At 37.3% G+C, this 25,392-nt stretch overlaps 1 protein-coding gene and 1 long non-coding RNA gene across 4 annotated transcripts in view; one reads left to right on the top strand and one right to left on the bottom strand.

The window, feature by feature from the left end:
* The window catches only part of LOC135785401 (cytosolic 5'-nucleotidase 3-like), a 45,894-nt gene that overhangs the window by 365 nt on the left and 20,137 nt on the right, over positions 1-25,392 (top strand). The window contains exons 2-7 of one of the 3 annotated variants that reach the window (XM_073812662.1): positions 19-55; positions 11,090-11,188; positions 13,148-13,217; positions 13,759-13,805; positions 13,976-14,055; positions 25,215-25,304. In XM_073812662.1, the coding sequence (XP_073668763.1) occupies positions 23-55; positions 11,090-11,188; positions 13,148-13,217; positions 13,759-13,805; positions 13,976-14,055; positions 25,215-25,304 (419 nt within the window). In that variant the 5' untranslated portion in view covers positions 19-22. Of the gene's footprint in view, positions 1-18; positions 56-149; positions 1,146-11,089; positions 11,189-13,147; positions 13,218-13,758; positions 13,806-13,969; positions 14,056-25,214; positions 25,305-25,392 lie in introns of those variants that run through there. The other 2 variants (XM_073812661.1, XM_073812663.1) reach the window with 2 other exon arrangements.
* Positions 1,755-10,628, bottom strand: LOC135780010 (uncharacterized). Its single transcript, XR_010544929.1, has 7 exons — positions 10,508-10,628; positions 9,880-9,922; positions 8,662-8,779; positions 8,030-8,109; positions 7,066-7,123; positions 5,585-5,697; positions 1,755-4,711 (listed from the first exon to the last, which is right to left on the bottom strand). It is a non-coding gene; the product is annotated as an uncharacterized lncRNA (long non-coding RNA).

Genomic DNA, 25,392 nt, shown 5'->3' with positions numbered 1-25,392 from the left:
TCGCTTTGTGTTCATCAGGAGAATGAAATGTACACAGGTTTGTGACAACATGAGGGTAAGTAAATGATGACAGAAGTTTCATTTTTGGGTGAAATATACCCTTAAGCAGAATCAAATTTCCCTCTGATCTATGTTGATTCCAGGAGGCTGCATCCCTTGGAGGTCGCATTTCTAGACTTCATACGTCATCAAGACTGTCTTATTACAGAATATTAACAATTAGAAACTTTACTTTTATAATTAGCTAATCATAAATTGTAATAATATGCTTATTACTTGCGAATGTAATGTTCAGTCAACTGAAATAAACCAGGCTTGATGACGTATGCAGCCTGCATATGTGACCTCTGGAGGATGCAGCTTTCTGTTTGAAACGGCCACTGTCTCCTGATATCAGCATAAATTTGAGTTTGTGGAAAACCCTTTTACTGTGCATGCATTATATTCAGTTTTTTACTGCGTGTGCGTCTTTGGTTGGTTTTCGTTTAGGTACTTCTGTAAAATGTAAGAAGAAGATATTTAAGAATGTAAATATAAAATAAGATATTTTGATAAATGATGGTAAGCACACAGCTGATTGTAACCATTGACTTCCATAGTAGGAAACCAATATTATGGAAGTATTGTAATAAATACAATACAAATAAATACAGTAAACATAGAGTTGAATTCCGTATTTGTTTTTCCTACTATGGATGTCAATGGTTACAATAAGAACTATTGGTTAAACAACAAAGTATTCAAGAGGGTCTAGTTGGGGCACTTTCAGTACTTAACCACTGATGGGAAAATACATTTATTCAAGTTGGCATAAAGGAGAAACTAATATGCCACACATGACGTGTTAAAACAGTGCCTTTTATAATATCACAAAAAACATAGGGAGGACTACGTGAAAGAATACTGTGGTGCCAGCAAATCTGTAAAACTATGTCGTAATTTACCATAGACCTAAGTAATTTACACCTGAACGGTTATTGATCCAGACTTAGCAGCAGATGGCGCTAATGCGATACTTTAGTTTATAAACCACTGTTAACACGATAGAAGAAGACGACGAAACCTGGAAACAAATTGATTAATATTTTTAACAATAAATTTTTATATTTAAAAAAATCATTATAATCCTAATAGCTTTTAAAATGGTAAGTTATCACAGAATCTCTGATTATTGAGAGTGGACGAGCTAACTATTCAACATTTATCTTTATCTTTATTGACTTTTAGATTGTCTTTCAGGTGTTTTGGGAGACTTTATATATTGAATAACCTAAAAGTCTGTTGCAGATGTGATGTAGTTCTATTAGTTGATATGATCTGTACAAAACTGTATGTTTTTTAACTTTCATTCATGCATTTGGCAAACACTTTTAAGTGATTTGCAGTGCACACAACCGAGACGGTTTCATCGGACGCACGTGCGTGCCCTGACCCGATCCGCGTCTGGATCCGAACTTTACTTCCGGTTTCGTTTTGTTTTTAATGGTCTGACTAGTTGCTAAACTGATCTCTTGAACAAATGCCTCGTCGAAAATAACAAATGTTTTGGTTTCCTAGGTAATCTGTGTTGTTTTTTGCTTGTTATATAAATAAACTCCGTTTAAAGAACTTTGTTGCGGAGTTTACCGGAAGTTACATTCGGACCACGACAATCGCTTGTTTATGTTGTTACTGCTGAAACAATCTTATTTTTTTTGTATCAGTATATCTGTTTTCTGGGCTTGAACACATTCCCACCCAGCAAAATCTGGTTGAAAAGACGTCGAAACGACGACTTCTCCAGACGTCTTAATGACGTGAAATTCTGGTTGAAAAGTGAAAGGTGAAAAGACGTCTTTTCATGGTCGTTGAAAAGACGTCTATAAATCGACGTCTAGAAAAAGGCTAAATTTGGTTGAAAAGTGAAAGGCTAAAAGACGTCTTTTCATGGTCGTTGAAAAGACGTCTATAAATCGACGTCTAGAAAAAGGCTAAATTTGGTTGAAAAGTGAAAGGCTAAAAGACGTCTTTTCATGGTCGTTGAAAAGACGTCTATAAATGGGCTAAATTTCGATATTATTTCCTATGTCTTTCCAAGGGTTTAACCTCGTTTCAAGAATGTATTATATAATATTAATTATACTATTATTATTATTAGGCTAATAATTATCTCAAAATAGGACAGCTAACAAAAAGGTAATACGAATTTATATGTCAAACACACATATGACATGAATATTTTATTAATTGGTTTATTGTTTTTTCAGCCATAATATATCCCTCACCTGGCATGGTTAAGATTCTTACCTTCATGATCTATTTATACCAGAAACTGCCTTTCACATGCATATGATCTGAGATAGCCATACATACATGGAATTGTTTTAAAATTCAAATTACTATCACAAATTCAGATATCACAAATACAAAATAATGTGTGGAAAAATTTATTTAAATACAAATACGTGGGAAAAATGTGGGCATACTGCGGGAAAATTGTGGGACACCACTGGGCATTCTATGGGCAAACTGTGAGCACATATCTGTGTCTTAAAACCCATAAAAGCTGTTCATTTCTTAAAGTACAAAATAAGCTTGGCTGAATAATTAGTCTTGTTAAAAGTAGCAGTAACAAAAAAAGACAAACTAAAAATGTTTAACATACATTTCTTTTACCCCTGGGTAGGGATGTGACCGAAGCCGAATACGTTATTCGGAAGGGCACGGATAATAGCTTCAAAACGAACAACGAATTCATCCGAATAACAGAAAATATTCGGCCAGACATAATCACGTTTACTGGAACAGCTCTAAATTATAAACCCCTTAAAGCAAGAATAATATGTGTGTGAAGTGAATGAGTGCAATCTATAAAATGACATTTTCGGCGCAACCCTTATTTAGAAACGCGAGCTGTTTTGGAATTAGTTTAAAATCTTAAAAACGCTGCTAATATCAAACTTCTTTTAACCCAACTTATAAAAAAAAAAATTCCGTTTTATTTAATTAGGACAGAAAACCTTGATAAAATGCTGCACTCTGATAATAAAATATTCGTTAATAACTCTGTATCTCTGTGGCACCGGTAGATGATATTTTAATTACTTCTAGTCGAAGCAAGCTTTATTGTCAATCTAGGTGAATATAAAATAAATAAGTAAATAGATAAAAATATGAAAATGTAACATTTTAAAAGCAAAATTTAAACTGAAGAATACTATGACATGAATTGCAATTAACATAAAAATAAAGTAAGCAAATAACTGAAACATTTGAATTAAATATTTCTAATTACATTATTGTTTTAAATCATGTTGCTGGTTTTGAACTAAGTCAAAACTGATTTTTAATAGAGCATACTGTTATTTAAAAATTTAAACAACTATCTGATTATATATTTATTTAGATGAAGATTAATAAGAAAGTTTTTTTTTAAACAATTCGTTATATTCGCGCAAACGCTATATGGACATAGATAAAAATGAGCTCAGCAAGTTTGTTCTAATGCTTATTATGCTTTCGTAAATTCTTATCAAAACAGATGTTTTTGAACTATTCTGTGCATATACTGCGCCACTTGCGTGTCCCTGCGTTGCATTTCGGATCTGTCAGTCAGCGCGAGTTTGTCGATCTTAATAACTTTTTAACATAAATCAGTTCCCGAACTTTATCTCCCTTAATAACTCTTTAAGCATCAAGCAAGTCCTGCATTTTATTTTCAAATTCCTGCATGTTTTTAAACTGAAACCAAGATGTCAGACATGGATATGAGTAGTAGGTTATATTTCACTCTTTTAGAAAACTTACAAATAACGATAATTTTAGATGTTTAATTACTATATTTAAATCGCTAGACTAGGGATTAATGTAGGCTACTTATTTTTTTCTGAAAACATCGCACTCATTTAGAAAGAATGGGTCTCATGGAACTGTGCTGACAGGCACAATAAACATTTAAAGGTGATCTAGCCTACAGTTTTGTCAACGTGCTTTCAAGTTTGTTATTTTAATGCTACAATACAATGATGCATAGCACAAGCTGTATGAGGCTTTAAAAATGAGTTGTTTGCTTTCCATGAGTATTACTAACGAGAATCAAGTTATTTGTCTTTTTGATTAAAATTTTGTATTATTATTTTGAATAAATATTTACAGTTATTTAAGGTATAATTATAATAAAAAGCAAAAATGCATTTAAAATGCCATTTTAATGTAATATGAGTTGTCAACCCACCCACTTCCGGTTTAATCCGAATACAAATACAGATACAAATCATTTTGAGACTGTTACAGATACAAATACAGACTCCGCTGCACACCCCTACCCCTGTGTATAAAAATGTTAAAGGGGTACTTCACCCAAAAATGAAAATTATGTCATTTACACACTCTCATGTTGTTACAAACCCGCATACATTTCTTTGTTCTGATAAACAGGAAGGCAGATATTGTGAGAAATGTTTGTAACCAAACTGTTTGTGTAAATGACAGAATTTTCCTTTTTGGGTCAACTACCCTTTTAAGAAAATGTAGGAAATTTAGCTTGTGGATTGAATATTAAATTACTTTTATGTAACCACATAAAACCACTTATTACTAAACAGAAAAAGCAGGTCCAAGAACAATATGTCTCCTCATGGGCACCAGTTGATATTTTCTCGTCCGATTCTTTCTTCATCCTGCTCTCGGTCACTCCAGGTGTGTTGTCCTGGTTGCTTTATGGTTACAGCATCTAAGTGAGAACATAAAAAAAATTAAATGTTAACATTAAAAACAGGGGTTGTCTTAACAAAAAGTAAAGCATGATCAATCCAATTAGGTACACTAATATTAAAAGGAATTTATATTTTATTTTACCTTTGTTATTTAGTCCCAATTATGTATTGCTATACTCCATTTAAATATTTAAAGCAATGCTTCAGACAGATTTTAAAATTACCCCGTGATGTACTCACACTCAGTAACTCGACATACACATGTTCAGACCAACACATTGAGTTATTTTAGTAAATGTCCTTGCTTTTCCGAGCTTAATATGGGAAAAAACATGGATCAGGGTACATTTTCCCAAAGAAGTGCAGCCTTTAAAGAAGTAATCCACACTGCTCCAAGGGGTTAATAAAGTTCTTCTGTGGGTAATCGATGCTATATTGTAAGAAAAGATAATGTTTTAAACTTTATAAACTATAATAACTAGTTTGCGGTAAACATTTGAATATGGATTACCTCTGTGAAGGATGAATGCACTTTATTGAGGTTTGAAGTCAGAAGTTGTTCCCTAATTTATATTTTCTACCATTATAAAGCTTGGAAGCGCAAGTAAAAAAGGGGCTATTTTCACTTGGTATTAAGATGTGCTGTTGTCGATGGGATCACAAGTGGACGATGCTAAAGACATGTGTAAATGATGTTCAAAACATCTTGAGGTTGTCCACTTTTGACCACATTCAGAGGTAGTTGAAAACACTTTTAATCGGATTGCTTATGTAGTGTAAGCGTGCATGTGGTAGAATGTGTTCCAACACCCACAAGAGAATATCAAAGAAATATCAAAGAAAGCTTTTACATATAAATGTACAAAACACTGTGCCGCATGTTTACTTACAAGCAGCGGACTCTGGCATAATATTAGCTTCGTCCATTTAAATCCCGTCATTACTCCTGCTCATGTTTAAATGACAGCAGAAGGAATCGCCCACAGTCTCCACAGACCATCCCCTAAAAGTATTCAGAACAGAAGAGGTTGAAAGGGGACAAAACTGACGGATTTAAATACCAGGTGTAACAGAATGTGTCCTTCTCATCCGCTTATGATCCGATCGACAAAAAAAACACACACATCTTAAAGACACACTATGCAGTTATTTTACCTTAATGTAACAACTTCAAAGTTATTTCGGTGGTAAACAAAGTCATAGTAGGGCGAATCATCCTCCTGTTGAAGCTCGGGGAGGACGGCGCTACCAAAACCAGCAATGCAAGCTTGAGAGAACCGCCCCTGACAAATCTCGCGAGATCACGACTTGCTTTACGGCAACGACGTCACACACGTTAGGCTTGTTCGACGTTGTGTGGCGCTACAAGAACCGACCGCTGGATGACGTCAAAGTACCGCGAGAATGATCCAAGACGGCACTTTGACGTCATCCGGCTGTTGGTTCTTGCAGCGCCGCATAAAGTTGATAAAGCCTATGACAACAACTGCACGCGCGAATTTGAGACGTGAGGCTAAACAATTTAAAAGTTAAGAAAGCGCGTTCGGAAGAGAGTTGGAAAAGGAAAAGAGAATCTGACCGCGTTAGTAACCGGACAAGAGTCCCACTCGGTCAGGTTTTTACTCGTTGGCGTGAGCTAAAAGACAGCACTGGATGGGTTGCTGATTTGGCGATCTTGTTGATGGACTAGTAAGTAAATCTCTTATTTGTAAACTTGTTTGCGGTCTATGTTGTATGTTGTTGCGCTTGCTTGTAGTATGTCATGCGATTATCATGACAACAGTTGTCAATATCTCACATAATTATCAGGACATAAATAAGCCTAGAGGTTGTAAATAGTGTGAACATGCACAATTTGCAAACTATTATGATAGATAGCAATAATCATGTATAGTGACATTATAGCGAACAATGTTATGAAATAATGCAACGTACACAATTAACTTTGTCATGACATTTTGTAATGTTTACTTGTGATTTAGCTGCAATCATGTAAAACGTTACAAGCTAGCAAACGCGGTACTTTATTATTATATGCACTCTACACTTGGAATAAACTTCTTATTATCCTATTACCATCATCTGTAGTTTAGTAGACTATGCAGTAGCCTAATATTTGTATGAAATTGTGAAACATTACCTGGTCATTACCTTTGGAGTACTAGAGTGGAAAATTACGACAGTTGCAAGTATTCTCCAGCGACTCTAGGGGTCGCTGTTTGACAAAAACGCTGAAATGCATAGAGCGGCTTTAATACCAAGTTTAAACAGCCCCAAAAACACAATCACTTCACCAAAGTGTGTCATTCTGCTTATAAAAGAAATGTGCATGCAGTGAGCAAAGACGTTTCTCATGATGATGACGACTCACCTTTATGGATTCAGTCTTGCATAAGCCATTTGACACGGAACAGGAATTTGCAGAAATACTGATAGGAAAGGAAAGAAACTGAAGTTAGTTTTAAGTTTGACTACTGTTCCCATATTTATCAAGCTTCTGAAAGTGCCATTTTTGTCTTAAGTACTAAGAATTCATGAAATATACTCCTCCTTTCAATCTTAAGTATAAAAGCAAGTTGTCAAATTTCTTAAAGCTAAGAATCACTCTTAGTGGCCAATCACACCAAACGCATTTATGGCAGTTGCAGGCGCCTTTTTTAATTATATTCTATGGGCAGGGAGTATTTGCGCACTGTTTATGCGCGCCGAACGCCTTGCGTTTTTTGTCACCAGCCGCAGCACACGCTTTTGAAGGAGCGCTGAGAGCGGAAAACCAGCCGACGTCATTCGCATCTTTCTATTGTCCAATCGAATGGGGGGAGAGGCGGGCCTTACGGTGTGGTGAGGGAAGTTTACAGTTGCTTTGAAGAACCGGACTCCACTCGCTCACTCTCCTACGTGTTTGTGCACCTCTCACCCTCAAACAAGGTCAGAGCAAGCGTCCTCTTTATAAAGTTTCTGCTAATATGACAGTTTATAGCAAAATAATATCACGCTTCAATATTTGATTGACAAGACAGCTGACTCGTTGGTTGCTAGCAATATGAAAAGTCGCGTCACACTGCTCTTTTTTAAAAAGCGTTTGGTGTGATTATTTGAGAAAAATAAAACTGAATTCGGGACAAAAATGTAATGGATTTCATAGGGTCCTGCTAGATGCCGCTCCTCCATGACTTTAAAGAATGATTCTACAGCCCTAGAAATATGACATCAAACATGGAACAGGAAAGGAGATTCCTGTGGCAGACACCCTCTCCAGAAAGACCATAGCAACAAAACATGACAATCTCATCAAAGATATGGACATGTAGATTCACTTAATTATAAAAACTTACCAGTCAGTGACACAAAGCTCCAACAGATCCGTACCGAGGCAGTTTTCAGCAGCTCAGATAGATGATCTTGGATGGATGGCCTGCAAAGAGGAGACAATTTCCCACATACATTATTGACTTTTAAGACAAACTTTTATTGACCAGTGAAGATAAGAAAATAGTCATAATATCTGACCTGAGATATGCGCACACGCTGAGAAGTCTAAGCTAAGAGCACGAAATGTTATTCTGGCTAGAAATGTGTAAGCAGATAGAACACATGATCGAAAGATGGAGTACTTGCCTGGTTCAACATAATTCAAATACCAAGGAACCCATGATTCCTAATGAAATACCAATCAGACAGTGGCAGGTATTAGCTTCAGACCTCTTCACCTCGAACAATGAATAAATGGTTAATGTAGATTACTATAACCATTTCTTCCAATTAGACAAACTCAACACTACTATGGCTGCCACTGTCATCAGCAAGCTTAGTCACTTTCGCGAGACATGGCATACCAGTGAAATTAAAAGGTCCACAATATCAACACAAAGAGTTTGAAGACTTTGCAAAAACATTAAGTTTCACACACATTGGCCCACATGACTAATCCCTATCTCATTTTGGTAGAGAGAGTACAGGAACACACCTGTTAACAACCTCTTCATGTCTCCAGCCCAGCTCCTCATGAGTCGCAGACTGTGATCCATACTGCCAACCACAAACCAGCAGCTCCTACCTGAGATTGTCAGTTTCACAGAGACATGCTACAATGGAGTAAACAGCAGCATCAGAAAAAGTATTATTATCGTAGTTATACGCGCAAGTTTGGTGGTACAAAATAAAACGTAGCGCTTTTCTAAGCAGATTTAAAAGAGGAACTATATTTTATGGCGGAATAGCACTTTTGGGAGTACTTTGACTCGGCGCAGTAACACCCTCCCTCTCCCATTATGAGAGAGAGAAGGGGAGCAGATTTTTCAGGCGAGTCCAAGTACTCCCAAAAGTGCTATTCCGCCATAAAATATAGTTCCTCTTTTAAATACGCTTAGAAAATCGCTACGTTTTATTTTGTGCCACCAAACTGGCTCGTATAACTACTCGTCTTAAATAGGAAAACCGTTGATGTGTTTGGTCACTTCTAACTTTATCTCTGTTTGGTACCATTGAATGAATGGGGCTAAGCTAAATGCCATAGAAGTGTCGCAGCGCGCCCCAGCGATTACGTGCACGCACTAAGATGATACAGGGATGTATCAACTCTTCTTAGTTAAGGTAATAACATAGTTTAATATGGAAAATGGATAGACTATTCCTTTAAGTATTCATACCACTTTCATTCAAAGTGTCTGTTATTTCTTTCAAACGAATGGCGATGTAATATTCACGTCAGTACTAAAAGCTCAATTTGTACTTACTCTAAGTCTCCTTATTTGCACTACAAAAAATGAAGAACAAGACAGAAGCAATAATAAGAGAAGTGCTTAGGATACCATAGTTCATATCTACACTGTACTAGTTTTTCTTACCCCATAACAAGTATGTTTACTGCTGTAACTGTAGATGTTTTACTGGCTCCTAAAGGATTATCTTATAGTTGTCTTTGCTTTATATATCTCTATGCTTTTATTGCTATAAAAAAGAAAGCAAACATATAGCCAGTGTCACTGTTTGATTTGTATGAATGAGCTGTGTTTTGACCTCGAGCAAACTGTACATAAAGGCAAAGTGAGATATGACTATTTAATTAGTTATAACTATTTTATTTATCATTGCATTGAAGAGACCAACATGCTATTTCACTTTTGAGCACTTGACTTGAGTCTGATTCTGGTGGCTGTAAAAATATGAACAAAGTAATACTTACTCTTTAGCCAATAGAAAACATCAAGACACACCAAGAAAAGGATCTGAAAGAAGTAACAATAAATATACAACAGTTATTTATTCAGAATGGCCTTTAACATTTAAAGTAGAGTAGTTAATGTAATTTTGATAGGGTGCTGAACAAAGCACACATATATTGCAATACATGGAGTCAACTTGCGATATAATTTGTTTAATACACTTAAGAAAAAACGTTTCAAAACACGTTTTTATAAAAGATATAAAACAAATATCCACTAACGTTAACGTTAACTGTTAGCTCACAGCTGTGCCACGGGCTCAATCAGGCTAGCCGTAAACTGAAAAAAGCCCACACTACATAACGTTACTGGAGTAAACTTATTATAATTAACTAAACAATTTAAAATACATTTAAAAACAAGCATAACACGATTATATAGAAGATATAAAGACAAATAAAAGATGTCCATTAGCTCACACCTGCGCGACGAGCTCAGTCAAGCTGACAGCGCTCGAGCTAACATTACTAACAAACGATAAACATTCAAATTGATCATTTATTAGTCGTATCGACATATACTGACAACTGAATTAACATCCCTGTGAACTAATTTCAATAAAGTAACAACGAATTTAAGGAAACTTACCCCAGAATCGACCACAAAACAGAAACACTGGTCTGAGGAGAAAATCCCTAACGCGCGTCTCCGGTTGAATAATCACGTGACCACAAAGCATGAGATGGTCGCGCGCCTCTGCGAATAATATCATATTAAAAGAAAATAAAGATATTTGTTAAAAGATGAAAATGAAGTGCTTCTATCAGTGCTGTAGTGGACCAAAATGACCTGTTTAGAGCACATTTAACATATTTATTTAATTAAAATAAACAGAAATATTAATAGACTTTAAACAAAGCATTTCATTATCGTTCAATGTGCTCAGTATTTATTTTTTCTGCGTATACATTCATGCATATTTTGTCTGGATTATTATTGAATGGAGACACGTTGAAAAGTGGTCCGAAAAAGACGTCTAATTTTAGGCTAAATTTGGACTGAATTAGACGGACCAAACAAAGACCAGTTTTCAACGTCTTTTTTTGGACTAAATGAAGGTCATGACGGGCCGACGTGATTTAGCCCAAAAAACAACGTCTAAATGACGTCTTGTGCTGGGTGGGTTACCTTTCCATTGCTAACAGGTTTCTTAAATGTATAATTTGACAGATTCCAGAGTTATCTAACAGTTCAGTTTATATGAAACATCCTGAGAGAGTTGAACAGATATTGACCTCCATGAAAAAAGCTGGACCGATCAAGCTGCAGGTAATAGCTCAATAACAGATGCATTCATCTCTGTGATCTGTTACTGTGCGTTCACACTGCTACTGGTGAGAGTCTCAAAAAACACTTGGTCCAGGATGCTAGATAAAGAGTAGTGGACGCTTTGACACTCAAATGCATTATCTGGAATCCTCTTAAGCGGAAGAATTGTATGGGTTTCCAGCTTCCGATCGGTTGTCGCCGAACCACGTCATAGCTCATTACCATAAATTTGAGCTGATTTCAACTCTCCTCGACGCTTACTGTGCGTTCACACCGCTACTGGCGAGAGCGTCAAAGTGGCCGGAAGTCATTTTCAATAAGAGCCGGCGGTGAGCTCCGGCGTGGCGCATCTTGGACAGTGTGAGGGTCAAGAGTTGAAATCAGCTCAACTTTAATGAGCTATCAGAATATTTGAGAGAGCGGTCACTTGCCCAATCAGGCCAGTGCGTGACCGTCATAGCTTTTCATTTCATTTAAAACCATGCCAAATTAAATAAAGAGCAAAGACGTGAAAGAGATTTCAATATGCTACTCACACGTTGTTTGAGAAGTTTTGGGTGTTCTCACCACATCCCAAAAGTATGTGTACACAAAGCCGCATCTCAATGATTCAAACCACCTTTCCACTCCACACAACATTCGAACGCGACTGTCGGAGTATGCACCCTAGGGGCAGTTGTCATGAAATTTCAGTTTAATCTGTGCCAACATGGGAGAGAAGCTGATTCCATCTACTTTAATCTACTATTTACTATAGTGGAATAAATAAATGAATACAAATAAATGAAACAATAAATGCATATATGACAAAGACCGCCAATATTTTGGAGAGAACATATTGAGACAAGATTGAAAATAATCATGTGTAAATATTAAATAATTTATTATTTTTATTTTTTTTATGCTATCTGTCGATTTTCTGTGCTTTTCACTACATCTATTATGTAAAGCTGCTTTGATACAATTACCAAATTGTGAAAAGCGCTATATAAATAAAATTGAATTGAATTGAATTGAATTATTATCAGTAATAAACAGTTTGTAGTGCTCATCTAAACAAACCAAAAACAGAAAGTGATAACAAGATAAAACCTCCAAAATCACACAACTTAATAGGTGAGAGTTTTTTTTTGTCCAGACCAAAAGAACCAAACTACAATTGTGAACACACCTTCATATTATATTAGTCTATATGGGACAGGCCTAGATCTGGGCGCAGGTTGATGAAATCCAACCTACATCTAGGATTAACAATTTCTAAATAATTATATTTAAATTAAGAAAGATTAGCAAAACAACTGAAGCCGAATCAAAAAGTAAATTAGTGCTGGGCAAAGATTAATCGCGATTAGTCGCATACAAAATAAAAGTGATTTTTGGCATAATATATGAGTATGTGCTGTGTGTAATTATTATGTATAAATAAATACACACACATTCAAGTATGTATTTAAGAAACATTTACATGTTTATATATATTTATTTATATTTTTATATATTATATATTAAAAATAAATTTAAAAAAATTATATATAAGTAAAACAATTCTGAAATGAATATATGAATGTGTGTGTGGTTAAATATACACAATAATTAGACACAGACACGCACATATATTATGCAAAAAATCTTTTTTATTTTGTATGCGATTAATCTTTGCTCAGCACTAAAGTAAATATTCATCAAGTTCATATAAGTGGCTTAAATGTTTGTTTAGAACTGTTGTCTTAAATTCATCTTTTCCTCTAGAAATGAAATTGACCAGTTTGACTCTTAATTTTCATCACAGAGTTTTACGACTGCACTGTTACCGCTTCATCACAACTATGAAACGCATGTTAATGAGCTAAAATGCAGTTTAAGAAACAATATTAAGAGTTTACTGTTAGTTGAGATGAAAGATCTGTGAAATATTATTAGAAAGACTAATAATATTTGTTTTTTTATATGATGTTACAGGTGATCTCAGATTTTGATATGACTCTCACCAGATTCTCCTACAATGGGAAACGCTGTCCTACCTGCCACGGTAAGTAAATTAAAAGTGCTTTATGATTTACTTAAACCTGTTATTTAGGAAAGTAAAGTGTGACTCGTGGTGGTGTGCAAGTCACAAATTATGGAAAGTATAAAGTACAATCTCGCCCAACGAGATGACTTCAAGTTTGTCTTAACGCAAACGGCCAGCAGACTCAGAGTTAGTGGCTATTTGCAAGGATAGGCAAGTAATATCAGTGATGTTATGGGGTTAGGCGCTGGTTAGGGGCAGAACAATGAGGCAAGATATTCTCTCTTGGTTAAGGTTGTAAAAAGTATCTGCACTAACAGTACACCATCAGAACGTGATGGGAACCATCAGAACGCAAATGGAAACATTATAATCCCCATAAGCTTCCTCAATTGAACCGTGTGTTGTTTCACAGATGGAAGTGCTACAATAAACACGCACCTAGGCACCGATCTCGTGGGTGCTCCAAGGCTCGGCTTGAGCACCCACCGAAATGGCCAAGCATATACGCTTAATTCATTTTACGCTCAATATACACTCAATAACTGATATGCTTTTCCAGATATCTTGGATAATAGCAAACTGATAGGTGACGACTGCAAAGCCAAGGTAAAAAAAACTATTTCCATAATTAAAATTTTAAGTAACTTGTGTATTGTTTAGTGAAAATTAATTTTAATCTTTCTCCATTTACTGATCGAGTGCTTTAGGAACAATTGATTAATGCTTTTGCTTTCAGAACAGCCTCAGTGCCCTTTCTGTTTCCTATGTAGCTGCAGAATCTTTTGGAAACTTACTACCCCATTGAGATTGACTGCACACGCTCAGAAGAAGAGAAGTTACCTCTCATGGTGGAATGGTGAGACACTTCACCTCTTACATTCATTTCAGTATCTCTGCTGTACTCTGTGGTGAAACATTAAATTTAAGAATGAAATTTGCCACATTGTGGATGTTACATGAACATGTGGAGTGTGTCAAATTAAAGATACCTCATTTTAATTTTTCATGCGTTGCATCAATGCATTGTTCATTTTTACTCATTACAGTTTCACAGATAATTACTATATGTCCCACTGTGGGGAAAATCAGGTTTTTATTGTTGCTTATAGACGGTTTCATCGTGGTTACACGTCTGGATGGAACTTAACATCCGGTATCTGTTTGTTTAATGGTCTGGCTAGTGGCTAAACCAACTCTGGAACAAATACCTCATCGAAAATAACATATCAAGTCAAGTCAGTTTTATTTATATAGGGCTTTTTTACCATTGATTTAAAGAAGCGGTGAATCAAATACTCAATTTTAACTTGATAATTTGTTACATAAGAGGTCATCATACTTAAATGAACATCAACAACAAGTTTCAGAACTGAAAACGTCCGTGCTACTGAAATATAACAGTTTTTGGCACCAAGCCAGTATAACGACTCGGAGAAATATGGCATCAGAGTAGAATTGAAGCACTTCCCCAAACCCAAATACAAGGACCACTTTTGTAGCCCTAATGCCCGCTTACTGTGTTGTATACGGTAATTTAGGCAAGTTGCGTTTAAAAGGTCAAACACTCAACAAAGCTTTTTTATCATATAACTGTGGTATGTAACGTTACGTGTATCTAAGAGCAACCTCACAAGCACAATAGAAATATACAAAGTTATTGATAAGGATTTATCAGCCGCAGTTTAGATTCTGATGCGCGCTTACTGTGTTGTATACAGTAATTTAGTCACATCGAGTTTAAAGTTTTGTTTATACTTTACTATACGTATTGTCATTTATGTGTATCATCTTTAGCACCCTGAATCTTTTGTGGGTCATTTGCTATTTTTACACATTAATGGTTTTTAAACATTTCCCCACATGTAATGATGGGGAATTAAAAAAAAAATGACGGGGAATGAAGCTGTCCAATCATAGCAGTGAGTGTTTACGTCCAGGTCTTCAATGCGGCCCGCCCCTTCCAACGAACCATTTCTTCAGAGAGCCACTAATCAAAACAGCCTATTACTTTTTGTACTTATTGCTTTTGATGTTTTTGAATAAAACCACGCGAAAATCATAAGTAGACATCAGACAACAGTATAAAACAATAAAATCACAATTTAATTGTGTCAAAGCAGCTTTACATCGGTGGACAACAAAAGTTGCAGAGTACAGCAGCTAAGATTAAACTGTACTAGCGACCGAGCATAGTAATAATTAGGGATGCACCGATAACACTTTTTTGGAATACGAGTACGAGTACTTGCATTTCAGTACTTGCCGATACCGAGTAGTTAATAAAAAACATGATTTAAATTTACAGGTAACAGCTTTAGTCATATAATTTAACAAAAAAAAAACAAGGTATTAGTTTTCCAGTTTGTTGTAAACTCTGCCTCTTTGGACAACACAAGAGGCATTAACCCCTTACACGCTGCTCAAACATAGACATTTCTCAGACCATGGTATCGATTCCAGGTATCGGGGGACTTTTAACGAGTACGAGTACTTTAGAAAATGTGGTATCGAGGCCGATACCCGATACCAGTATCGGTATCGGTGCATCCCTTGTAATAATGTAAGTATAGAAGAGAGTTCAAAGTTAAGCCAATGTCAGCTGACTCCCTAGAGGCTGATAAAAGAATGAAATACATCCCCAAAAAGGTTAATGTTATATCAGTAGTTCAATAATAATATTATGAAGCGACGAGAACACATTTGTGCACAAAGAAAACAACTAACAATTTTATTCAACAATTTGTTCTCCTCTTTGGTCCTTTAGTGTGTGTTCACGAGCAGACTACTGCCAGCGTACAGACACAGAATACGCTGGCAAGTAATTTGTGCATTTATAAGGGCTGTTTTAGTATCGTTTACATTGTTTGCATAATGGTTTAAAGGGGCGGTGAATTTGTCGATTTTATTGTTTTATACTGTTGTCTGAGGTCTACTTATGATGTTCGCGTGGTTTTTACATTCAAAAACATCAAAAACAATAAGTAATAGGCTATTTTGTAACATGGATTAGTGGCTCTCTGGAGAAAAGCTCCGTTTGAAGGGGCGGGCCGCATTGAAGACCTGAACGTAAACACCCACTGCTATGATTGGACGGCTTCATTCCCCGTCATTACATGTGGGGAAATGTTATAAAAACATTAATGTGTGAAAATAGCAGCCGAACACAAATATGTTTGAGCCACAAAAGATTCTGGGTGCCAAAGATGATACACATAAATGACAATACGTATAGTAAAGTAGAAACAAAACTTTAAACTCGACGTGACTAAAGTACCGTATACAACACAGTAAGTGTGCATCAGAATCTAAACTGCGGCTGATAAATCCTTATCAATAACTTTGTATATTTCTATTGTGCTTGTGAGGTTGCTCTTATAGACACGTAACGTTACATACCACAGTCATATGATAAAAAAGCTTTGTTGAGTGTTTGACCTTTTAAACGCAACTTGCCTAAATTACCGTATACAACACAGTAAGCGGGCATCAGAATCTAAATTGTGGAGGATAAGTCCTTCCTTTGCATATTTCTACCGTTAAATTACAATCGTATTGTTAAGTGTTGTACCTTTATTAATCGTATAATGTTTTTACTAAATTAAAACAGTCAAACATACATGTTTAGACACGGATGTTACAACAGGACATATCAAGCGATCTCTTCTAACAAAGCAATAGTGAAACGCAGTAACTTAAATAAAGTAAAATGTTTTACTTACTGTGTATACTGATGTGTCATTTTTGTCAGATCCAATATAAGTGGTGCTTTTAATCACAGTCTCTCTGCAAATCGAGCATCGACTTGTGGCTTCTTTACAAGTGAATCCTCACAGTACACAAGGTAATCAAACACTCCACACGCGAGCTGGAACTCTTCAAAAACAACCTTTATCCACGCATTTCTAATGTTATGTTCCGAGTCTCCGAATTAAAGTATTTAGCTTCTGTGTTGTTCCCACGCGGTTCTTCCACAACCCAAGACTCCGTGTCCATGGAAACTATCATAACAGATCACCGCGTCAAAATAAAAGTCTATCAGAAATTTTTTTTTTAAAGTCATTTTGGTTACATTTGTCAATCTTTAAAGACATGTTTACTGATTGAGACACACGTGTGTCACGCGAAGCTGTGGGCGGGACTTCAAAAGTTCAAGTTCAAGTTCAAGTTCAAGTTTACTTTATTGTCAATCGAAACCATGCAACAGTACATTACACAGCAGACTGAAATTGCGTTTCTCCCATACTCCAATGTGCAGTATTAAAAAGGATTCCACACTCACTAGACAAACTAAACATAAGATTAGACATAGGACACCACTAGAAAAGTACAAATAAATATTTAACAGATGGACAACAGTTATGAAGTTTACAGTTATTAAACTTATTGCAACGCCCCAAAAGTGTAGTCAGGATGAGGTAATTTTGTAATAAGTGCAACATAAGGTGCAACATGGCAAAGTGCAAAGTGCAAAAGCAGCATGAGATAATAAAACGTATTGTTTAACTTATATTATAGGAGCCTTTTGCAGACATGATTTCCACAAATCTTAGTCAGTATGAGTTATTAGGGTGGGGATTTATAGTCCAGTTTTCATGAATGAATTAAGCAATCTGATGGCTTGTGGGAAAAAACTGTTGCTGAATCTTGTAGTCTTGCAACGCATACTCCTGTATCGCTTGCCAGATGGTAGGAGGGTGAACAGTTTGTGTGTGGGGTGGGTGGGGTCTTTGATGATGTTGATGGCTCTTTTGTGGCAGCGAGATGAGTATATGTCTTGGATTGATGGTTGAGCTGATCTGGTGATCTTCTCAGCTGACCTCACAACCCTCTGTAGAGCTTTCCTGTCAGCAGCAGAACAACTGCCATACCAGACTGAGAGACTGCTGGTAAGGATGCTCTCAATGGCACCGCTATAGAAGTTGGTGAGTGCCTGTGGGGGGAGGTTGGCTCTTCTCATCCTACGTAGAAAATGAAGGCGTTGCTGAGCTGTCTTCACAAGAGAAGTGGTGTTGGTGGACCATGACAGGTCATCAGTGATATGCACCCCCAGGAACTTGGTGCTTTTCACTGATTCCACAATGCTACCGTTGATGGTAAGGGGTGTGTGTGGTTTGTGATTTCTCCTGAAGTCCACAGTTATTTCCTTTGTTTTAGTAACATTGAGATGTAAGTTGTTGTTATCACACCAGTTAATGAGTTGGAGTACCTCATCTCTGTAGTTTGACTCGTCGTCGTTATTGATGAGGCCCACCACTGTTGTGTCGTCTGCAAACTTGATGATATGGTTTGAGTTGTGTCTGGTACAACAGTCGTGAGTCATCAGTGTAAACAACAGGGGACTCAACACGCACCCTTGAGGGACCCCAGTGTTCATGATGGTGGTCTTAGAAGAGTTTTTGCCAACTCTTACTGTCTGTGGTCGGTTGGTAAGAAAGTCTAATAGCCAGTTGCAGAGTGGGGTACTGATGCCTACAGTACTAAGTTTTTTCACCAGATGTTGTGGAATGACTGTATTAAAGGCAGAGCTGAAGTCGATAAACAGCATGCGCACACAACTGTTTTTGTTCTCCAGATGGGCCAAACTGAGGTGAAGTGCTGTTGCTATGGCATCATCAGTGGAACGCTTGGGACGGTATGCAAACTGGAAGGGGTCAAATGTGGCAGGTAGGCTGGTTGTTATGTGGGCCTTAACCAGTCTTTCAAAGCACTTCATTATAATGGGCGTGAGTGCTATAGGCCGGTAATCGTTCAGTGTTGTGACTGATGATTTCTTTGGTATCGGTATGATAGTGGTGGCTTTAAGACATTGTGGTATAATGGCTTTGCTCAGAGAGATGTTGAAGATATCTGTAAGAACATCTGTAAGTGAATTAGCACAGTCTCTAAGCAAACGCCCAGGTATATTATCAGGACCAGGCGCCTTCCTGGGGTTCACCTTTTGAAGAGTCCTCCGCACATCACCAGGGTCAAGTTGAAGTGTTGCATTGTCCAAACAGGGTAGAGCTTTTGTTGAAGTGATGTTATTGCTTTCCTCAAAACGGCTGAAGAATGAATTGAGTAGGTTTAGAAAGTCTATGCTTTCCTCGCACAGTGGGGGTGTAGGCCTGTAGTCCGTCACTGACTGGATGCCTTGCCAAAGGCGTCTGGGGTCTTTTGTGTCAGTAAAATGTGACTGGATTTTCTGTCCATAAGCACGCTTTGCTGTTCTCAGGCCCCGGTTCAAGTTTGCCCTAGCAGTTCTAAGGGCCTCTTTGTCTCCAGACCTGAAAGCCGCATTCCGTGCTTTTAAGAGCTCACATACCTCCCTGGTGAACCATGGCTTGTTGTTTGCCCTTGTGGTGATGTGTTTTATGACGGTCACATCTTCCATGCATTTGGAAATGTATCCTGTCACAGACTCAGTGTATTCCATTATATTGACATACTGTTTGGAAGTGGCAGCCTCTCTAAAAACAGACCAATCTGTGCATTCAAAACAGTCTTGGAGCGCTGGAGTAGCCCCATCTGGCCAAGTTCTGATCTGCTTCACAGATCGTTTGTTCCTCACAAGCAGTGGTCTATAAGATGGTATTAACATAACAGAAAGATGGTCCGAGTTTCCTAGATGGGGGTGTGGAAAGGCTCTGTATGCCTGTTTGATGTTTGAGTAGGCTTGGTCCAGAATATTTTCTCCCCTGGTCGCAAAGTCCACATATTTATAAAAGTGTGGGAGCACTGTCTTCAATTTGGCCTGGTTGAAATCGCCCGCAATTATACAGGCAGAGTTCGGGTTTAAGTCCTGCATAGAGCTCACAGATTGATACAGTGTTGAAAGTGCTTCCTTGGTGTTTGCATTAGGCGGAATGTACACAGCTGTAATAGTCACGGCTGAAAATTCCCTCGGTAAGTATACTGGGCGGCATTTAACTGTTAGAAATTCTATGTCTTCTGAACAGTAACTTAAGATGACTTTAACATTAGTACACCAGTTGTTATTGATGAAAATTGCCACTCCACCACCTCGTAGCTTACCGGTGAGTGCGTGACTTCTGTCCGCCCTGAATGTTGTTAGACCGTCCATCTGAATAGCGCTGTCCGGAACAGTGTTGTTAAGCCATGTCTCTGTAATGATGATAACATTGCAATCCTTCACCTTTGTTTGTGTAATTAAATCCAATCTGAGGTAGTCCATTTTGTTTTCTAGCGAACGAACGTTGGAAAGCAGAATCGAAGGAAGTGCAGGTCTGTACGGTTTGGTTTTTAGCCTTGCGCTGATACCCGCTCGACTGCCTCGCTTGCTAGGTCTAGCACAGCGCTTGCGGCGCCTCCAGCGTCGGCCGGTGTCGGGAGGGGAGTCCGCTGCATTGTAGGCCTCTGGGTCTTGCTGATGTAGGATGCCTAGCTCTTCAAGTACTTTGTGTTCCAAAACAAACATAACTCCGGAAAGATTGTTTGAAAGGTTCAAATTCCGTAATTCAAGTAGTTCGTTTCTGTTGTAGACTTTTCTCGTACAAGACTGGGACGATTCAGACGACACATTTAACATAAAACGCACATCATTACCGGGAGCTGGAGTAGCCGCTGCCGTACAGGGCGCCGCCATTGAGGATTTTGTGCAAGCATGACACACCTGTCCAAGTGGACACAAGTGGTCCTTGTATTTGGCTATGGGGAGGTGCTTCAATTCTACTTTGACGTCATAGATTTCCGAATTCCACACTGGAGTGTTTAGCTGGCTTGGTGCCAAAAACTGTTATATTTCAGTAGCACGGACGTTTTCAGTTCTGAAACTTGCAGGATGTTCATTTAAGTATGATGACCTCTTATATAACAAATTATCAAGTTAAAATTGAGTTTTTGATTCACCGCTTCTTTAAATAAGGGCAAATATTTTTGGCAACTATGTCAGCCACGTCACACAAGTGTTCTCGTCACTTCATAATATTATTATTGAACTACTGATGGCACATGGACCTTTTTGGCAATGTCTGTATCAAGTGAATTTAAAGTTGATAAAATTCTTGACTACAGGGAGACTTTAATAATTCTATGATTTCTTTTTTCTTTATGTCTATGCTGTTTATGTCTCTTCTGTTTGTTCCACGCTGTATTCGCAAAAATGGTGAAAATGTCAAAGAAATAAGTTTTCAATGGACCCTAAACCAGGCATGAAAATCCCTCACCTTTCGGCGAAATTCGCCGTATTGAAGCCAAAAAAGGTGACCCACGTGAATCGTTTAGATTCGATTAGAAAACATTTTGTGCGGGGGAGGGGGGGTATGCGCGCGTTGTTTGTAGACGCGTCCTTCGCCGTCATCCAACATGTATACCAGACATTAGGTTTGTTGGAGTTCGTGCTGCGCTGCAAAAACTGACAGGCAGGCAGCTGACATCAAAGTATCACGAGAGTGAATCGAGAAGTCATAAGGAAGTCTGCTTTCGAACAGCTCTCGCGCTACTGTGATGTCATCCGCATTTTTGTGTTCTTCGTCATACAAGCTTGTTGAAGAAGCGTAGAGCGACTGCCTTCGGGACGTAAAGTCAACACAAAACGCTGTAAAACTTTCATTGTAGAATACTAAGGAATCAATCAATTAAAACAACATATCTACACAGACTGACATTTCAAAGTGACCTAAAAGATTTTTTGTTGGAATGGATTGGAACGAATTATGGACGTAGTCCTCGCTTGTCACATTGGTCTACGGCTGTAAGTACTTAAATGTAAATATGGTGAAACTGCAAAATATTGCATGAAATGCTGTAATAAGAACATACTGTTACTAATACAGTTAATAAGAAAGTTTACCGTTTACAGTAACATTTAAGCGATTTTAGACTATTTGAGCGACAAAGATGCTAAAGTGAACTGTTTTCAGTGCGCATACGCGCACAAACTCAAAAGCCCAAGCGCGTTTCAAAAATCACGCAAACGCATAATTTTTTGGGCTTGACAGGAGATATACGCACAAACTATATTGTAATACCACAGTCTCTGCAAGTATTCTCATAAAAACAGTCGTTTATTATAAGTGAGAAGTTGATCATGTGTCAGTCAGTGTATAGATCGCTTCTCCGTTGTTAACCCTTGTGCCTTGTTCCAATTCACTACCCTTTCGTGTTGTTAGCAGCCAAAAAAGGCCACTAAATTAAACGGCTGTAAAAATGTATCAGATTAATATTTTTATCAATTTTTTTTGCATAAATCTGTTAATCAACCTCAGAACTGATCAAAACTACCAAATGTTTCCAAAAATTTCATGATTTTAACTCTTTAATTGCCAAGCTCATAAGTGATGCCACTGATTTGAGAAAAAAAACACACAAAATCACTGATTTTCAATATAAAAAGTGATTGTGGACTGAATTTTTTTTCACCCTTTTCACAGTCTTGGGCATGCCAAAAATTGGTAAAAACATTGGCTTTGGTGCATTTTTAGTTTTTGTGCAGCAACAGATTTAATTTTTTTCTCCCTCATTTATTGTTTGTGGCCATTTTTTCCCCATTGACTTCCATTATAACAACATTTTTTGATTGCAGAGCCATGACACCTTATTACCATGCATTTTTGATTCTTTGTGGTTTTACCTTTTGCAAAGAGGTAAAATTTCTCATTTTTACTGTTGATCACCATGTGGCACCATTAACCCTTTAGTAGCCTGTGCAAAAAAAGAGCTTGAATTCTGGATTGTACATTGAGTTATATGGACTATAACAGCATATTAGAGAGAGAGAGAGAGAGAGAGAGAGAGAGAGAGAGAGAGAGAGAGAGAGAGAGAGAGAGAGAGAGTGTTTGTCTGCGTGCGTGCGTGCTTGCATGTGTGTGCGTCTGTGTGGAAAATCTGTAAAAAATCTTCTCTGCATCAGATTTATGAACAACATTTATTATGAACCAAAATGCAAAAACAACTTCAAATAAACTGAACAATGAAGCAAGAGTAGAGGATGGATGGAGAACTAAACAATCAAACTAATTTTTTTGTGTGTATATGTGTTCGTGTGTGTGTTCAGTCTTTTCAGCAGGACTTGCAGCATATTACTTGGTGCTCTCTGCAAGTGTGTCTACCACAATGGATACAAGTGCTGACTGTTCTTTTTTTGGTTCTGTACACCACTTGCATGTTCCCCTCTTCACTCCTGAGCTGCTGGTGTCTGTGGATTTGTGTCTAGAGGGACAGCTACAGGAGACTAAATCCCTCTCACCAGTGCAGCACTAACTGGTGCGCGAGGGAGGTGCTCTCTCCTCAATACTAACACTAACCCTACACACACACACACACACACACACACACACACACACACACATACTCGTACACACACACACTCGTACACACACACTCGTACACACACAATGGTTTTATAGTCCATATAACTCAATGTACAAACCAGAATTTATGCTCTGTTTTTTTGCACAGGCTACTAAAGGGTTAATGGTGCCACATGGTGATCAACAGTAAAAATGACAAATCTTACCTCTTTGCAAAAGGAAAAGGCACAAAGAATCAAGAATGCATGGTAATAAGGTGTCATGGCTCAGCAATCAAAAAATGTTGTTATAATGGAAGTCAATGGGGAAAAAATGGCCACAAACAATAAATGAGGGAGAAAAAAATTTAATCTGATGCTGCACAAAAACTAAAAATGCATCAAAGCCAATGTTTTTACCAATCTTTGGCATGCCCAAGACTGTAAAAAAGGTAAAAGAAAATCCAGTCCACAGTCACGTTTTATATTGAAAATCTGTCATTTTGTGTTTTTTTTTCCCCCAAATCAGTGACACTACTTATAAACTTGGCAATGAAAGAGTTAAAATCATGGAATTTTTGCAAACATTTGGTAGTTTTGATCAGTACTGAGGTTGATTAACAGATTTATGCAAAAAAAATGTGAAAAAAATGTCATCCGATTAATTTTTATAGCAGTTTAATTTAGTGGCCTTTTTTGGCCGCTAACAACACGTAAGGGTAGTAAATTTGCCCACGGTATATTGTTACGTTTTTGAAAAATTTCAAAGCATTTTCTTAAAATATGTGTAAATATAAGATTTGTCACCAAAAATCATTCCATTTGCTGAAACACAGAGAAAGTTGTGGCCAAATTAAGACAAAAAAATTGCAAAAATGGCCCCAACAACACATAAGCGTTAAAGGGACAGCTCGTCTTATAAGCAATGCTTATGTCTGAGTCATTATGTTAATCAAACTACAAAAGACAAAAGGAAAATCACTTTTATAGCTTTAAAAAGATAAATTATAATTAATTTATATAGAATGAAAACAGTGTTATATTAATTTGATATTGTTTCTCTACCTAATCAATACTGTTAGATCTTACTTTATTTGTAACTTTGTTCTTTTCTATTGTAATGTCTTGATTTGTTCTTATTTTATTTTCCCACATCACTTTTTATTCAACCCATGACTCAAAAACCATAATGTAATCGATTTAACCAGTACTATATTGTAAAATTAATTCATTTTAAATTAGATGTAGGCCTTCAGGTCCACCCTATTGCAAGGCCAACTTAAAATTGTATGGCCTTGCGACTGATGGTCAGATTATGGCAAAATAAAATTATTGCAGATGTAAATAAGGGAATGTTACTTGTTACAGCTTTCCACATTTATCAACCCATTTATTTAAACATGGTTTCTGTTACTAGTCAAATGTTTACATTTTAAATTTGAAATCTAAATTGTCCATCCGAATTAAATAATTGAAATAATGGTCATGTATGTTATGGTGTGCATTTTGTTTCTGCGCACGTGGAGGGATGTTGAGTTCCTTCTTTTTTGTCCTTGGCCAATCACATGCCTGAAGAATAAATAAGTTAAGTTACAGCATGTTCCCTAATGAGGCCATAATATTTATTCTGGGGGGGTCCTCCCACTTCGCGGCCCCATCAGAGACCACATCACCCCTCGAGCGCCCTTCTCACCTTTTTCACCCCTGACCCGTTTTCATGCCTGCTAAACATAAGTGTATAGTCTTTGTATGTAATGCTATTGTTTGTGTGTGTGTGCTTGGTCGCACAGGTCGACTAAAGCTCACAATCTACTCTTGGAGCAGAAGATCAGGAAGGATGATTTGGCGCCAATCGTCAGAGAGTCTGAGGCCAGTCTAAGGTAACACTTTAAACAATACACAGGTGCAAGGGCTGTGATCTAACTGAACTTGCAAGGCAGAGTTATACAGATGTCAACTCACTTTAAT

The sequence above is a fragment of the Paramisgurnus dabryanus genome, chromosome 19 (genome assembly GCF_030506205.2).
Source record: "Paramisgurnus dabryanus chromosome 19, PD_genome_1.1, whole genome shotgun sequence".
Classification (NCBI taxonomy): Eukaryota; Metazoa; Chordata; class Actinopteri; order Cypriniformes; family Cobitidae; genus Paramisgurnus; species Paramisgurnus dabryanus.
Note: the sequence above shows the minus strand (reverse complement) of the source record. Positions and strands in the feature narration are given on the sequence as shown.